The sequence below is a fragment of the Panthera leo genome, chromosome A1 (assembly GCF_018350215.1).
Source record: "Panthera leo isolate Ple1 chromosome A1, P.leo_Ple1_pat1.1, whole genome shotgun sequence".
NCBI lineage: Eukaryota > Metazoa > Chordata > Mammalia > Carnivora > Felidae > Panthera > Panthera leo.
The window spans coordinates 93806510-93823205 of record NC_056679.1 but is presented as its reverse complement, the minus strand read 5'-3'; the positions used below and the strand labels follow the sequence as shown (position 1 = coordinate 93823205).

The window sequence follows — 16696 nt, the reverse complement described above, 5'->3', positions numbered from 1 at the left end:
TGGTGAAGACAATTTATTTTTAGAAAAGTATAGCATTACATCCAGTTTGGAGTTTGGAAGCTGTGTTAGAATTAAGATGTTCCCCCTCGCCCTCTCTCTCCCCTAAATTCCTGTACCGTACTTATTCAAACACTAAGCACCATGGACTTTGAAGATGAAGTTAAGGTTACTGGTCAGCTGACCTCAAAATAGGGAGATGATCTGTAGGTGTTCCATGTACAGGGGAGGCCCTAGGACAGGAGAAAGATTTCAGCCCCGTTGCAGACGCTTGGGTCCAGGGGCCCAGGTGTGAGCAGTGGCAAGGGCCCCAGCTGGCGGTGATCAAGGATGTGGAGACTCAGTCCCACACACTGGACGAGCGGAAGGAACTTGGGGCCAACTGTCCCCCAGAGCCTCCAGTAGGGAGCGCAGCCCCTGGCGGCTCTCCATTCCAGCCTGGTGAGGCTGATCTTGGACTTTGGAACTTACAGAACTGCCGGATAACAAATGGGTGTGGTTTCAAGTTAATAAGTTCTGTGATAATTTGTTATGGCAACACTGACTGATACAAAGAATAGAATTCACTCTCCTGTCATTCCACACAATATCACTTTATTCCTTTCTGGGCATTGTTGATAAGCATCCTTTGATTAATTGTAAACATAATCACATAAATGTTCGCATCCTACCTTTTCTCTTAACTCGATCATTTCTCCATGTTGCTACATAGTTTTCCCTAATTATTAGCAGTATCATGTTCCTTTGACAAGATATAGTATTATATTTAACCTCTTGGACTTCTGTGTTGCTTCTAAATTTTCACCAGTGTAATATTGCCCTGGGTGTTTCTGTGCATACGACCTTTCTCATATGGGAAGTTCCTGGAGTCAATTCTCAGATGTAGCATTATCCATTCAGAGTCTGAGCCTTTTTATGACTCTTATTATATAATGGCGAGTCTTAAGTGGCTTAGTCATTTAAAAGTCTTTAGCAGAGATAAGAGAACTATGTTCATTAATATCATCACCATTAGGTAATACCCTTTTTCAGATTTTTTTGTTAATGGTGTAAGGTGGTTAGTGGAGAATTTTAAATTTAGTGGATAAAGTTCCCTAAATTGTATAAGAAGTTAATGTTTAAGTTACTGTCGTAAGTTTATGAGAGATAGAAAGCTGAATAGAGTACCTGTCTTGAAAAAATAGAGTGAAAAACATTTACTATGATTTAGTCATGTTCCAGTCCTAAGAGATATGAAACTGGTTTCTCACGTCAGAACATATTTATAAATCTACGTTTTTTTTTTTTTTTATTAATGATACAGTACAGTCTGCTGATACTACATTTCTATCTTCCGTGTCTATCATGCTGATTTTCTAACAGCAATCAAACCCATAACCATTTTCTTGTTGTGGGTATAACTAATTATTCATTTATAGGTTTTTTTTGCAGCTTCATAAAGGTATTGTTGACATATAACACATGTAAATGTAAAGTATACAACATGATGTTTGATACATGAATATATTGCAGAATGATTACCACAGTCCCCTTACATAATTACCCTGTGTGAGTGTGTGGTGACAACATTTAAGATCTCTCCTAATAACTTTCAAGTGTATAACACAGTCCTATTAATTATAGTCATCATCCTGTGCATTAGATCCCCAGAACTTACTCATCTTATAGGTAGACGTTTGTACTTTTGACTAACATCTCACCATTTCTCCCAGCTCCTGTCAACTACCATTCTGCTCTGTTTCCATGTTTCAGCCTTTTTAAATTCCACATGTAAGTGAGAACATACAATATTTCTCTCTGACTTATTGCATGTGGCATCCATAATGTCACAAAAGGCAGAATTTGCTCTTTCATGGCTGATTAACATTCTGGATGTGCGCGTGTGTGTGTGTGTGAGAGAAATTTTCTTTATCCACTCATCCATTGGGTGTGTGTGTATGTGTGTGTGAGAGAGAAAGAGAGAGATTTTTTCACTCCTCTGTTGATAGACACTTAGGTTGTTTCCATGTCTTGGCTGTTATAAATTATGTTGCAGTGATCATGGGGGTGCGCATATCTCTTTGAAATGGTGATTTTGTTTCCTTTGGCTATCTACCCAGTGGTGGCATTGCCGAATCATATAGTAGTTCTGTGTATAATTTTTTGAAGAACCTCCATACTGTATTCCATAATGGCTGTACCAATTTATATTCCCACCACCAATGCACAGGGCTCCCTTTTCATGGATGTGACTTCGTTTCCAGCTTATTTTCTTTCTCAAGTTCCTAGTACTTCAAAGCAGAGTGGATGGGGTGCCTTGGTGGTTCAGTTGACCCGATTTCAGCTCAGGTCATAATCCCAGGGATCAAGCCCCATGTTGGGCTCTGAGCTGAGCATGGAGCCTGCTTCACATTCTCTCTCCCTACCCCCCACCCCGCCCTTTACCTGCTTGCATGTGTGCGCGCTCTCTCTCTCTAAAATAAAAAATAAAAACAAAGTAGAGTGGATCATTGGACTCAGAACAAAGGTTTGTCCGTACTAAAATACAAAGTATGGGGCAGGGGGTGCCTGGGTGGCTCATTTGGTTAAGCACCCGACTCTTGGTTTCTGCGCAGGTCATGCGCAGGTGGTTTGTAAGTTTGAATCCTACATCAGGCTCCGTGATGATGGTGCGGAGCCTGCTTGGGATTTTCTCTCTCCCTTTCTCTCTGCCCCTCCCCTGCTCGCTCTCTCTGTCTCTCTCAAAAATTAATTAAAAAAAAAGTTTTTTAAATTTAAAATACAAAGTACATATATTTTTTTGTGACTAGGGCATCTTAGATGTTTAGTTTGCTCACATATAAAGAAGCAGTAAGTTAAAATAAAAAGGCAGTGGAAGGGAAGTTAGGATTCCAGATCCAGATGTGTAATTAACTGATTGTTACTTTGAACATGTCACTTAACCTCTGGGCTTCTGTTTTCTGCTCTTTAACACGGGGTTGATTATGTTGATCACATGAAAAATAATCGTATAGAAAAGGTTTGAAAGCATTTTGCCTGCAGTGAGGTAGGGTATAAACTAAAGATATGTGGTAGGAAATCATTATTTTGTCTCTGACTGGTTGGAAAATTAAGTGAGATTCCCATAAAGTGAGAACACACCTGGCACATGCTAGAATGAAAATGGAGACAGTGACAAAGCTTTGGTACTAAAATACTCAGTTTCTGAAAGAATATATAATTGATCTGCTTTAGAGTCTGTTCAAAAATAAAATGTACTTTAAATAAGTACATGGTTTTATTTTCTAGGATCCAATCTAAATCGCTGTGGTTTCCGAGGCTCTTCATACCTGGGTATTCCATTCAACCCATCAAAGGTGAGTTCTTTCTGGGTGGGGAGGAGGGAGGAGGGAGATGGATGGATTTTAGTGAGAAAGAAAACTAAGAAATGACACAGAAGCCAGGCTTCTGTGTTTCATTATAGCTAAATATTGTCTACTAATGTGTATTATGACCTTTACTTAAAGGAAAGTGATACCCACCCTACTTCCTGGAACTATGCACAGTATGTGTGCACGCAGAATTTGCTACCGTCACAAGTATTATGTCTCTCATCCTATTGTTTGTGTGTCAAAATTACTGGTGATTTCCTGGAGAATTGGAAATACAGCTCTCCTGTGCTTGGTGCTTGCTCTCGAGGAAGCCAGTGAACTTCTGTGTTAGTGAAGGACTTTACATTTGGCTCGTGTTTCTGAAGAATAAAACAAAAAGCTCTTGCCAAGGCAGTGATTGAAGACACGTGAAGAGCAACGAATTTGAGGCAATAGGCAGGTTGTCTTTTGCCTGTTTTTTCATACTCTCTTCCTAATTTTAGAATAAATAGCAGTAATTTGGGAGAAGGCAGCATGTTTTCATAGAGGCACTGGTTCAAGTTTCTTCCTCTGCCTTAGGCTGTAGATCACCTTGCCTGTGTCAGGGTCACGTGAATTTGCCAAGATGTGTCTAATCATGTGTGCCCGCTGCTTTTAGCAAGGAATCTGAAAACAAAGAATTCACAAAATCTGTTCCCTTTTTGCTGTACATGTAATATTTTCCCGCTGATGCTGGTCCTCAGGAAGATGGCTGTCCCGTTACTCGTATTGGACAGGCTCTCTGGGTGCCATGCCATGTGGCCATGACAACTGCTTTATAGTGCCGTACTTTATACAGACTTTTACCTGCCCTCGTTGAAATAAAGCTGGGCTTTGATAACATTACTTGTAAAAGACAATCGCCTTCTGTACCCCTTTCTGAAGACAATTTTATTTATTTTTAAATGCTTATTTATTTTTGAGAGAGAAAGAGAAAGCGAGTGGGGAAGGGGCAGAGGGGGAAGGGAGGAGGATCTGAGTTGGGCTCCGCGCTGACAGCAGAGAGCCCAGTGCAGGGCTAGAACTCACAGACTGCGAGATCTTGACCTGAGGTGAAGTCCGATGCTCAACCAACTAAGCCACCCAGGCGCCACCCCCAACACGTCTTTTTAAATAACAAGAATAAAATTTAAAAACAAAAATATTTTTGCTTTGGTTTACAGAGTCTCCCGAAACCTCTTTTTGGCCCTAATTCACCTAGACCCCTGGCATCTTCTGGGGGTGGTTGGGTCCCACTCCATGCCACGTTGTGTTAGTCTGAATTTGAGTGGTGGAAGGAGCAGGAGACTCCAGTGGACTCATGTAGGCCCCCCAGCAGCAGTTGGCTCAGAGTCGGCGAGAATCTGAAGAGGCACATGGGATTTCCCGACACAGTACACAAATACAGTAGTGTCAGCAATCTTTCTTCCGAATTCACCAAACCACCCTGTCTGGTAAATGCCCCAGGACCTTCCAGGGCCATAGAGAACTTTTCGGGAAACACTGATGGAGCCTCTCCGCCTACTCTTCTCACTGTTTCCCTTCACAAATTCTGTATTGTCTGTTAAATTATGTGTTGTCCCCAGTACATGCTAAATACCCAGAATTTTCTTTCTCTGCATTGCTTTTACTTTTTCTTCTACCTATGAAGCCGCCTCTCCTCGCCTCTCCTCGCCTCTCCTCGCCTCTCCTCGCCTCTCCTCGCCTCTCTACCCTCCAAGTTCCTCTTCTGGCACAGACAAGAATCCTTTATTTAAAGCTTTGTGTTACTTTGTCTCCCTCATGACGCTTTTATGTCCTACTTCGTATTGTAATTACTTGATCTGCCCTTAAGGTTAAGCTCCACATTTGATTTGTGTTTGGATTCCCCCTGGTACTTTTAACCTAGTAGATGTTTACTTTAAGTACCAAGAAATGAAGTGGGCTGTGGGAGTTGTAAGAAGGCTGTTACAAATGTGGAATAGAATAGCTGGGAGTACCAGAGTTTCAGTTGTAGGGAGGAACTCAGAATGAATTCTAAGTGTTAGCAAGATGAAAATTTGTTTGGCCCGTTTGTGAGACCATATAAGGAATTGTAGACGTAAGGCCGGATGGGTAGGGTGGTGTCAGATTATAGAAGGTCTTGAACACTGTGCAAACTTGTTCTGTGAGGAACCACAGAAGGTCAGTGAGCAGAAAAATAATGTGATTTCCTGCCTGGTGGTTCCGGGACCCTAGTTCATGACTCCCAAGAAGTACTGGCCCTTTGGGTATCTGCCTTGTGCTTGCATCGTCACCAAGATAACCAGCATCTTTATCACAGTAACTTTATTTAACCCTCACAATAACCCCATGAGGGAGGTACTAATATCCACATTCTAGTAGGAGGAATGAAGCAGGCCAGTGAGTAGTATAGCCAAGATTTGATGCATTTCACTGGTTGTAGAAGTTAACATTTATTATAATTTTTTAAAATTTTGTTTTTAATGTTTTTATTTCTGAGAGAGAGAGAGAGAGAGAGAGAGCGCGCGCGCGCGCATCAGTCAGGGACAGAGAGAGAGGTAGACACAGAATCTGAAGCAGGCTCCGGGCTCCGAGCTGTCAGCACAGAGCCCGACTCAGGGCTTGAACTCATGAACCATGAGATCATGACCTGAGCAAAGTCAGAGGTTTAACTGACTGAGCCACCCAGGTGCCCCGAAGTTAACGTTTATTATAGTAGGTGAGGAGTCTGCTTGAACCAGAACCTTGGTACAAGCTTCACTTTCGCTTTCCAGTATGCTGAGCAGTTACTCTAGAATTTGGAGCAGTTGTTGATGAACCTAAACTGAGATAGAAGGGAAACCAGTGAGAGAGATGAATTTTAAAATACACTCTTACTCTTTCAAAATTAAAATGTTCTTCGTTGTGTGTCAACTACACTTCAATTAAAAAAAAAAAAACTGCTTAAGACATTCTTAAACTTACATAAATTAGTACATTGTGAAATCTTACATTTTTCAGGTGAAATTTTTTTTTTTTAGTGACTGATTCATAGGATCAGCTGATTATTTGAAATTAATTGTAAAACTCTGAATGCTTTTTTTTGTTTTTTTTAAGTTTATTTATTTATTTTGACAGAGAGCACAAGCTGGAGGGAGGCAGAGAGAGGGAGAGACAGAATCCCAAGCAGCTTCTGCACCATCAGTGCAGAGCCCGATGTGGGGTTCAAACTCACAAACTGTGAGATTGTGACCTGAGCCGAGCTCAAGAGTTGGACACTTAATCATGTGTGCCACCCAGGTCCCCCTAAAACTCTGAATGCTTTGTATATTGTGGGACATCAAGTTACTTGGCGTAGTAAACACTTTTTTTAAATCCAGATTTTATCAGTGCCAGTGCCTAGGATCTTTACAGGATTTCCTATATGAGTCACATATTTTGTAGCTTAAGAGTTCTTTGATAACTGTGGTTATCTTTTGTTGAAACAGTCAGAGTGGTAAAACAAATCTGACACAACGTGGTAATGCTTCCTGGTAAGACTTCTCTGCTCCACCTCTGCAATTTGCTGGTCTGATGGTCTTCCAGAACACTTTTTGCCAGCAGGATGCGTTGGGCTCTAAATTTTAAAAGTTACACTGTTTTATTTCTAGAGATTTTTTTCAGTTTTGGTAACAGAGCTCTTTGCTTTTTGTTATTCTAAGTGCTAATATGTTTTAAAGACTCATTAAATTGTATATGGGAGCAGAATGAGGTTTTTCAACTGTGTTGTTTGGTAATATTTTTATATGGTGGTCACTATGGTTTTTAATTTGGATTTGTACAGTAAAAGGATTTTTATTTCTTTCATAAATTGTTTCTGTTTGAAAAGCTCTATGCTTTTCTAACGTCTTAAGACTTAAGTTATAAGTGATATGGTTGATGACATTTGAAATTCAAATAATTTGGTTTATTTGTGTAAAAGCACTACTTCCCTGAAGCTTTAGGTTTGCAGGATAAGTTTAAGAATTGTGTAGCCTGCAGAGTATGTGATTATACTTACATTGAGTCATGTAAAATGGAGGTTTGCTTTTTCAATCAGGTGTCAGTACAAATCAGTATAAACATTGCATTTTCCTAGTTCCTGAAACATTGCATTAGATTGCTTAATGAAGTAAGTTTTCAGTTTACTAGTTCATTAACATTATGTTTATTTTGAATTTAGAATCCTGGAACAGCTCATCCTTATGATAGTGGCCACATAGCAATGACCTACACTGGCCTTTCGTGCTTAGTTATTCTTGGAGATGACCTAAGCCGAGTAAATAAGGAAGCTTGCTTAGCGGGCTTGAGAGCTCTTCAGCTGGAAGATGGGAGGTATGGGTCACTCTTTGATTTTTTTTTTTTTTTTCCCTTTTCTTTCTGTCTCTCTTTCTTTCTTGGAAAAATTTTATACAAGTAAAAAATGGGTACAGTACTGTACTAGAACTTTAGGGTTTATCATAAACCCTTATTAGAACCACCTGAAGTTCACTGTACATACATAAAGTTAAATGCCTAATCAAAAAAAGAAAAAAAAGATCCAAGATTTTTTATGTGAGTAAAGAGAAATCACACTAGCAGAACTCCTTTCTTCCTCTCTCTTTTTAAGTGACACAGTAAATAGATTCATAAATAAGTGGTTGAATGGTTTCATTTGTAAGATGGATTTTAATTTACCTTCTTGGTGAAAAAAATGGATATTTTGAAGAAAGCATACATTTAGTCTGAACTTTTATTACTTAAGACATAGTGATTGGGGGAGAAAGGGATGAACGCTGAATATTAGATGCTAGTGTAAGTGGTTTCAATGACATTTATAAAAGATAGAAAAAGAACTTAGCATATTTATTAATATTTGGTGGTTTGTATGGTATATCTAGAGTTTTAAGGGGTAAATTGTTTTCAAATCTAGGAAATGACAAAGCAGTAGTGATCCTGTTTAGCGAAGAGATTTTGTAAACAAATTCTGCTATGTTGTTAAGTCAGTGCTCCATCTATTAATAGCTCTATTTTCCTGTCAAGGTTTAAAAACACTGCTCTCGGGGAGCACCTGGGTGGCTCAGTCGGTTAAGCGTCTCTTAGTTTCAGCTCAGGTTGTGATCTCACGTTCGTGAGGCTGAGCCCCACATCAGGCTCTGCACTAGCAGCACAGAGGAGCTTGCTAGGGATTCTCTCTCTCCCTCTTTCTGCCCTTCCCCTGCTCGTGCTCGCTCTCTCTCTCTCTCTCTCTCTCTCTCTCAATAGACTTAAAAAAAAGACAAAAAACCTTCCCTCAGGCATGTGGCTGGCTCAGTCAGTGGAGCATGTGACTCTTGAGTTGTGAGTTCAGGCCCCACATTTGGTGTAGAGTTTACTTAAAATCTTGAAACACTGTTGTAATTAACTGAAAGATAAAGGTTATTGTCAAAGCAAATGATGATAAATACAATTAAAGAAAAAAAAACCACCCCCCTCGGTGAGGGGAAGACTAATGTAGACACATAAGATATTTTATCATTAACTGGAAATACTGCAAAACTGAATCTTGACCTCAGCCAGCATATGTGACTGATACCTCCAAGTTTCGGTGTAGTCTTTGATTATTGCCACTGTATCCCTGTTTATAAATAAAGAAATAGATACCAGGCACAGACTGCTACTTCTCTTAAAACTAATGGAATAGGTAAAAATTGAATTACAGCACAATATGATCAGTTAGTGGTTATCTACATATACATTTGGAAGAAATTTCACACATCAAAACTTGGGTTTGGGAATTTCTTACTATTCAGTAGGTCCTATGTTTTACCTGCTCCTTTCCCCCCATTCTCACGCTAGTGTGCCACAACTGTGGTAGGGAGCAAATAAACTTACTCTGAGTGGTAGCATCTGGTAAGGAGTAACTGGTAGTGTGGAAAGCTACCCAGAAATCAGAACTTGGGAGCAGAGGGTGACTTAGAGATCATTTTATATTTTTCGAGTACTAGTTCTATTTGTTGACTTAATACAAGTAGTATATGGTTTTTAAATCTGTATTTAATAATAGGTTTTTCTGTGACAAAAGACATGAAGCGCGTGTTTCTCACCCACCCTGCAAGAAAATAAAAAAAATAAATTCTGCTGCCATGTAATTGTGTGTCATACTGTTATTACTTCCAGTTTCTGCGCAGTCCCTGAAGGCAGTGAAAATGACATGCGATTTGTATACTGTGCTTCCTGCATTTGCTATATGCTCAACAACTGGTCTGGCATGGATATGAAAAAAGCCATCAATTACATTAGAAGAAGTATGGTGAGTTACGTTGATAAATCGACTATTTTAGATCATTATTGCTGCTATATGGGAGCTGCAGTAAAATGCACGTCTCCTCTTTCTTCCACCAAGAATCTGGAAATCAGGTTAGTAGCATTGCTTTTTAGATACTTTGTATAATCAGAACAGCCATATAGAAATAATTGTGAAGGGCAGATTGATTCATTGGCCATTAAAATTTAAATGTAATTTATGTCTGAAGAAACAAATGTCTTTACTAGAAAGAGATTGGTCAGCCCTAGAAGAAAAAAGAAGCAAAATCTCAAAGGCACATGCTTGATAAACTGTCCTCGCAGGGGTCAGTGGAGAGCCCTGGCCAAGCGTAGTAGAGATTTATGGTGTCTTTAAGGAGACTGTTTCTATATTTGGTGTGAGGTGGGAGTTCCATAAGTCATTTGACTAGCAGAGACCAAATATAACAAGATTGACTGGGCTAGCAATAGATTTTTGGATCATTTTTGTTAATACTTTGACGTGTGCTTTTTTTTTTTCAATCTAAGGTTTATTTTTAAGGAGAATATCAAATGGAAATGTTATTCTTTCACAGTACAATTTAATCTTCTCATTGGCAGTAGTAAGGAAAGCTCAGTCTCAGCCAGAATTATCTTTTGCTTTACTTTTTCGTCTCTTATATGAAACTGGAGACGTAGAAGTGTTGCTTCCCAAGTTTATTACTTCCCAAATACTGAGTTTTTAGTTTTAAAGATTAGACTATTTTCGGCTGTTAATTCAACTTTCACTTAGTATTTCAAAACGAAAATTAATTTCTTAGAGGAATGAAATTGTTTTTAATTGAATGTGTGAATGTGGATCAGATTTTATAGAATGTGGATCAGGCATTTTTAAAAGCCTGTGGAGTCCAAAAGAACAGAGCCTGAAAGGAGTTTTAAAAGAAACAGATTTATGTGCTGTAGAAGGATAGGTGATGATGTGGTTTGGCATGAACACTAAGGAAGTGACCCTGTGTCACTCCTCAGCGTGTTGTCTTTGGGAGTGTAGCATACTGACTTGCCCTGTTACCAGTGATAGTAACTTTTGATCACTCGATTAAGGTGGTGTATGCCGTATTTTTCTCTGTAGAGTTAGAATTTTTCCACCTAGAAGGATTCAGTATCTTGTGGCGAGATGTTTTGGAGACTGTCAAATAATCTATCCTTCATCAGACTTTATCCAACTATAATAAGATTGTCTGGGCTAACAGGTTCTTTGTCTGCTAGTGTTGGTATGCAATTGATTTTCCAGCTGTGTCATTTCTTCTGTAATTTTCAGCTGAAATTCTGCTTTTAGAAAAAGCTTTCTCTTTACCTCTGTCTATCCATATCACTTTGAACTCCAGATTCTTATTTGATCCAGTGGGCTATTACCTGTTACTATCATTATTTATTTTAATGGTCAGATTGTCCCAGATTCAGCCGGTGAGAACCCCTTCAAGCAGATGCTTGTGCCTTTTTTGGTCTTTCCCCCTGTATGCTTTGAGCAGCCCTTTGCTTTCTGCCACAAGATATTCCAGGTTCATCTTTTACTTTCCTAGCCATAGCCCAGGAATCGATCATTTTTTCAAGGAGCCCTGGTTCTTATTGGAGGATGGTGTGTAGAAATGAGGATTTGGGCCCTGGCTATGATCATGGTCCTGGGTAGCATTGCTTCTAGCCCCTCTCTCAGCAAGCCAAGCTAGGAAATGTGTACATGCATGCGTCTATACGCAAACACACCCTCCCTTACACATACCTCTCTGTTACTTTACATATGTATTAAAAACCGTGAGTCCCGTTGATGCCTCGGATTTTAGTCCAACACCACAGAGTTCCTTTCTGTTTAATATTTATTTATTTTTGAGAGGGTGGGGAGGAAGGGAGGGAGAGAGAGAATCCCAAGCAGGCTCTGTGCTGTCAGTTAGAGCTCAATGCGGGGCTCGATGTCCTGAACCATGAGATCATGACCTGAGCCAAAACCAAGAGTTGGATACTTAACCTACTGAGCCACCCAAGCGCCCTCCACAGAGTTCCTTTTTAATCATCTTCCTTTTTTTGTTTTTTTGTTTTTTTGTAACTCCTTTCTCTGATGGTGACCAACCTGGTTACCGTTATCCAGAATACGTGGTCTCTTTGTTTTGAACCTGAGGGTATATAAATCAAAATACCATATTTAAGAAATACTTGAGTTACTTCTTTTATTTCCCCCCTTTACTATGGTTATGTTATTTTTTTTAAATATAGTTGAGTTTGTTTCTGTTTGGGTTCCATTTTAGAGTTTGCCCCAATTTTGTTGATTTTTTAAAAAACTTAATATTTGGGGACGCCTGGGTGGCTCAGTCAGTTAAGTATCCGACTTTGGCTCAGGTCATGATCTCATGGTTCGTGGGTTCAAGCCCCATGTCGGGCTCTGTGCTGAGTGCTCAGAGCCTGCAGCCTGCTTCAGATTCTGTCTCTGGCTCTCTCTGCCCCTCCCTTGCTTGTGCTCTGTCTCTAAATTAAATAAATATTAAAAAAATTTTTTTTAAAATTAATATTTTAAATACTGACTTGGTTCTGAAAGTGAGAGCTGTACAAAAAGAGATATTCCAAGATGTGTAACTCCCTGTCTCCTGTCCCTTTTGTCTTTGCTCCCTTCCTAACTCCCCCTTTCCTAACATTTGTTGTTACCACCACTCTGTAGGGAACCAATCTCATTAGTGTTTGGTTTGGCCTTCCTGTATTTCTTCTTGATGAGCAGATATGTACATTTTTTTAAAAGTTTATTTATTTATTTTGAGAGCGAGGGAGACCATGGGGGGGGAGGGGGAGAGAAAGAGAGGAGAGAGAGAGAATCCCAAGCAGGCTCCATACTGTCAGCACAGAGTCCAGTATGGGGCTCGAACTCAGGGACCGTGAGAGCACGACCTGAGCCAAAATCAAGAGTCGAATGCTTGACTAAGCCACGCAGGCACCCCCAGATGTGTACGTTTTTATTGTTCATTCTTATCAAAAAAAACTAAGATACTTAGTTTTGTACTATTCCATTTGATAAATGACTTTTTTGAACTCTTCCATAGGTGAAGTACATATTTTCCAAATGTAAACAGTGTTGAAACTAATAACCATCTTCATTTGCTTTTATGTGTTGGAGACAGATTTTCAGAATGAATTCCTAATAGTGCGGTTTTTTGATCTAAAGGAAAATGCATATTTAGTTTTATCAGATGTTGCCATTTTCTCTCCAAAAAAGGGGTGGACCAGTTTATATTCCCAGCACTGTAGGAGAGTGCCTTTTCCACACTGCCTCTCAGTGGAATGAGTTGTCATCCTCTTTAATTTTTATCCGTCTTGTGTGGGTGAGAAATGCTCTCTCAATGTATTTTTAATTTGCATTTCAAGTGAGCTTGACCATTTTCTGCACTCCCAGGACTCTACAGAGCCAGGCCACAGGCCACATTTAGCCTGTAGCCCATAGTTAGCTAACCCCAAGTTCCAGTCCGTTTTTTGCTTTGTTCTCTAGGTACTCCAATTTTGTGTATGTTCTTTCTTCTTTGCTTGTCTTTCATTTCAGTTATTTTCTCTCTGACCTTTTTGATTTCTGTATCCCAGTTTTAGTCTCTTGGCTGTTTTCTGCCTTTTCTTCAGTGTCCCTTATTGTCTTTTCTTTCGAGACTACTATTCCTTGGTCTTATTATTCCTTATTTTCTTCTGTTTCTTCCCTGCAGTCATTGAACTTCATTTCTTCCTACTGTTTGTCCTTTCTGTTCTTAATTTTCAGTTTCATTTTCATACCCCCAGCTGCTTGCTTGATAGTAAGCACCTGAGTTTGGGGTGCTGTATTACAATTTTCTTCTGTTTTATGGCCATTTGGGGGAAATGGGGGCAGATTTGCATACACCGAGATGTTTTCATTCATTTGCTGTGTTTTCTTTCCAGAGTTACTTCATAAAGATTTGTCTGTTTAGTCATTTCATGGATATTCTTTTTTCTTACACAAGCCCCTATTTGAGTGTACTCTTGGGGTGCCTAAGTGGTTCAGTTGGTAAAGTTTCCAACTCGGTTTGGGCTCAGGTCATGAACTCAGAGTTGGGTGAGATTGAGCCCCACACCGGGCTCTGTGCTGACAGTGCCGAGCCTGCTTGGAATTTCTTTCTCCCTCTCTCTCTGCCCCTTGCTGGCTCGCTCTCTCTCTCTCTCTCTCTCTCTCTCTCTCAAAAAATAAATATTTTTTTAAAAACCCAGAGTGCACTCTTTTCAATCAACCAAGTGTGACTTCTTTCATGAGTTTTTGTGGAGTTTGATTTGGTGGTTGTTTTGTGTTTGTGTTTTTCATGCTGGGGAAAGTGTTGTGTGTTCATGATTTTCTGGTAGGAGAGAGGTTGTTTCTCTTGCTTCTCAGGGTCTCTTAATGTTGCTCCTTTGAGCATCCTTTATTACCTGATCTGCAGAGGGCCTGTCTCCCTTCCTTGTTAACTTGATTTACCAAAGTCATGCCCTGTGAGTGCTGTAGACTCCTTTCCGGCAGTCAGGCCTCTGCTCTGCCAGAACTTAGGCCGTCCAGGCAGCGCTCGCTTTGCATGGTGGAGCCAGACTGTGACAGAGACTGTCACTGTCACTTCAGCTGAGGTGAGGACAGTGATCTGAGTCATGGGGGTCAGGAAGGAATCAGCACTGCTCTGTGACCCATACCAACTTGTTGCCACAATGTCAAACTCTCTAGCAGTTACAGATGTACAGAGAATTTTTTTAAGTGGTGAAACCAGTTTTAGTACATTGTAATTTAAAACATTAGAAATAGTGAGAGTTAAAGTGTTTGGGGAAAAAAAAGTATATGTATAGAGGGAGAGAGAGGAGGGAGAGGGAGTAGTTTGAATGGTGTTTGCCTTGGTTTTGTTGTGTAACTTACGTACGGGGTAAACATCTTTTCTGTCATGGTAAATGATTAGACTCCTTCCTAGGTTTGTAGCAGCATCCAACCTTTTATCCTTTGTGGTGTCATTGTTGTGAAATAACTTGAAGGATTCCTTTCCTGTGAAGTTTTTTGCCAGCATCCCTTCTCTAGAATGTCTCCATCCTTGTCATCATGGCCATTGTCCCCACTTAGATGCTGTGCCTTCACTTACTCTTCTGACGTCGTATCTGGTCTCAGACAGTGGTGCTGTCCATATTCTTATGATCAGCTATTTCTAAACTCCGTGTTTGATCTCATTTTCACTTCTAGTGGTACTGCTTTTCGTTTCTTTACTGCACTTTTATCTTTGGTGGCCAGTCTATTCTTCTGGTTCTGTTTTTGGAAAACGTCATGTGGGTTTATTACTAAGACAAAGAGACAACGCACCCCTACGCTTTGCTGTCCGTGCATGAACTGAATAATAAGCGCAGTGACCCATGACTAACAGACTTTGAAAAAGAAGACTGGATTGGTTACTGATTGTGATGCACATCTGTTATTCACGTAGCGATTTGTGAACTGAGGTGCTAACATCAAGTTTGTACTCCACGCAGTTGCCCACAGTTAATACACCGTGGGGACTGACATTTGAATCCGTATCGTGTTGTTTAAGTTATGGTACCCAGACTTCGTAATATCAGATCTGCACAAAGCAAAGACTGCCTGTCCTTCGCCAGCCTAGGGTGGACCTTCTCCTTTTGGCAGTAATTTTAGATGAGTCTCAGGCCTCCCATTGGCTCCCTGCCACTCCCTTCCTCACGATTTTCCGTACACTTCCCTTACTCTCTGCAGAAAGGTGGCGGGATGTGAGAGGCAGCTTGCTGGGATTTGACGTTTCTTTTTCTACAGGCAGGTAATTTATAGCTTTGTGTGTCTTCCAGCTTCTCTAAGGTTTCAGCTTTATATAGTTGCATTGTTGTTCTGTTTTGATTTTGCAGGATATGTGGGGAGATCCAAAGGTAGGCAGGCACTGTGATCCTTGGCTGCCCAAAAGTCTCAAAATAGGCTTGTTTCATGTTTATAATATTTTATGAGTATAGAGTCTCCATTTTCCTTAAACTTGTATATTCTTGCAATAGGAAAAGAGTAAGGGTTGGATCTTTTTATTGGTAGAAGTCAAATCTATAGATGCTATCTGAACAATCTATCTCAGAATGTGCAAACTGTATGCGTTTAGTGATTTCACTTGGTGGATAAGATAAGATCAGGTACTTGAAAATGCTCGAACTACCCCTTTGTAGGAAAGAGTGAGTATTTTAGAAGATATAAGGGAGAAATAAAAGTGGCTCAAGAAACAAAAAATTAGCATGAGGACTTACTTATTTTTTATCCTTTCCCCATTAAACTGAACGATGTTTTTCTTTTTCAGTCCTATGACAATGGGCTGGCACAGGGAGCTGGACTTGAATCTCATGGTAAGACATCTTAACATAAATGAACGTGTAGTTTCTTTTGTCTCTTTAAATAACATCATGGTGTCTTCGACACTGAGGCCCCCAGAAGTTTGTGTCAGCCTGTGGCACGGCCTGGCTGTCTTCTTTCCTACTCCTTTCTTTTGACAACTTGTGCCAGTTTGAACCGCTCCTTGGTCAGTAATCAGAGATTATTCAGATGGGATATTCATACTTTTCTAGTAATGTTTTCTATTTACCTATTTGAGCGTTAGCTGCATGAAAATATCCTGGGGTGATTTCTCAAGCTAGCACTAGAAAACACCAAGTTTTCTTGTTTGGCATAACACTAAAGGGCTCGATGCAGAATTGTTAGGCATGAATTTGTGAAGAAAGGAACATTTTTAATCTAATAGTCTTTAGTCATAGTCAGAAAACGTTTTGCTGCATAGAGTATGTGCATTGATACAATTTCTCCTTTCCCCATTTTCCCCACTTTGGGTGGAACCAGAATACAGGGAGATAATGCACTTCATTTGTCAGCACATCAGTAGCCTGATGTCTTTCAAATTGACTATTCGCATGTAGGAGTAAATAAACTGCCATGCTCTTTAAATTTCTTTTTTTTAAAAGATTTATTTTTGGGTAATCTCTACCCCCAAGTGTGGGGCTCGAACTCACAACCCCGAGATCAAAGTCTCACACTCCACTATCGGAGCAGCCAGGCGCCCCAGCCATGCTCCTTTTTTTTTTTAAAAAGAGAGAGCCTAGGGGCGCCTGGGTGG

The 16696-nt window shown here is 40.1% G+C and overlaps 1 protein-coding gene across 1 annotated transcript in view; it reads left to right on the top strand.

Annotated features, from left to right (window-relative positions):
• Positions 1 to 16696, top strand: part of PGGT1B (protein geranylgeranyltransferase type I subunit beta) — a 65307-nt gene that overhangs the window by 23080 nt on the left and 25531 nt on the right. Inside the window, exons 3-6 of the mRNA XM_042933329.1 lie at positions 3265 to 3332; positions 7507 to 7658; positions 9462 to 9594; positions 15890 to 15935. Coding sequence (XP_042789263.1) covers positions 3265 to 3332; positions 7507 to 7658; positions 9462 to 9594; positions 15890 to 15935 — 399 coding nt within the window. The remainder of the gene's footprint in view (positions 1 to 3264; positions 3333 to 7506; positions 7659 to 9461; positions 9595 to 15889; positions 15936 to 16696) is intronic.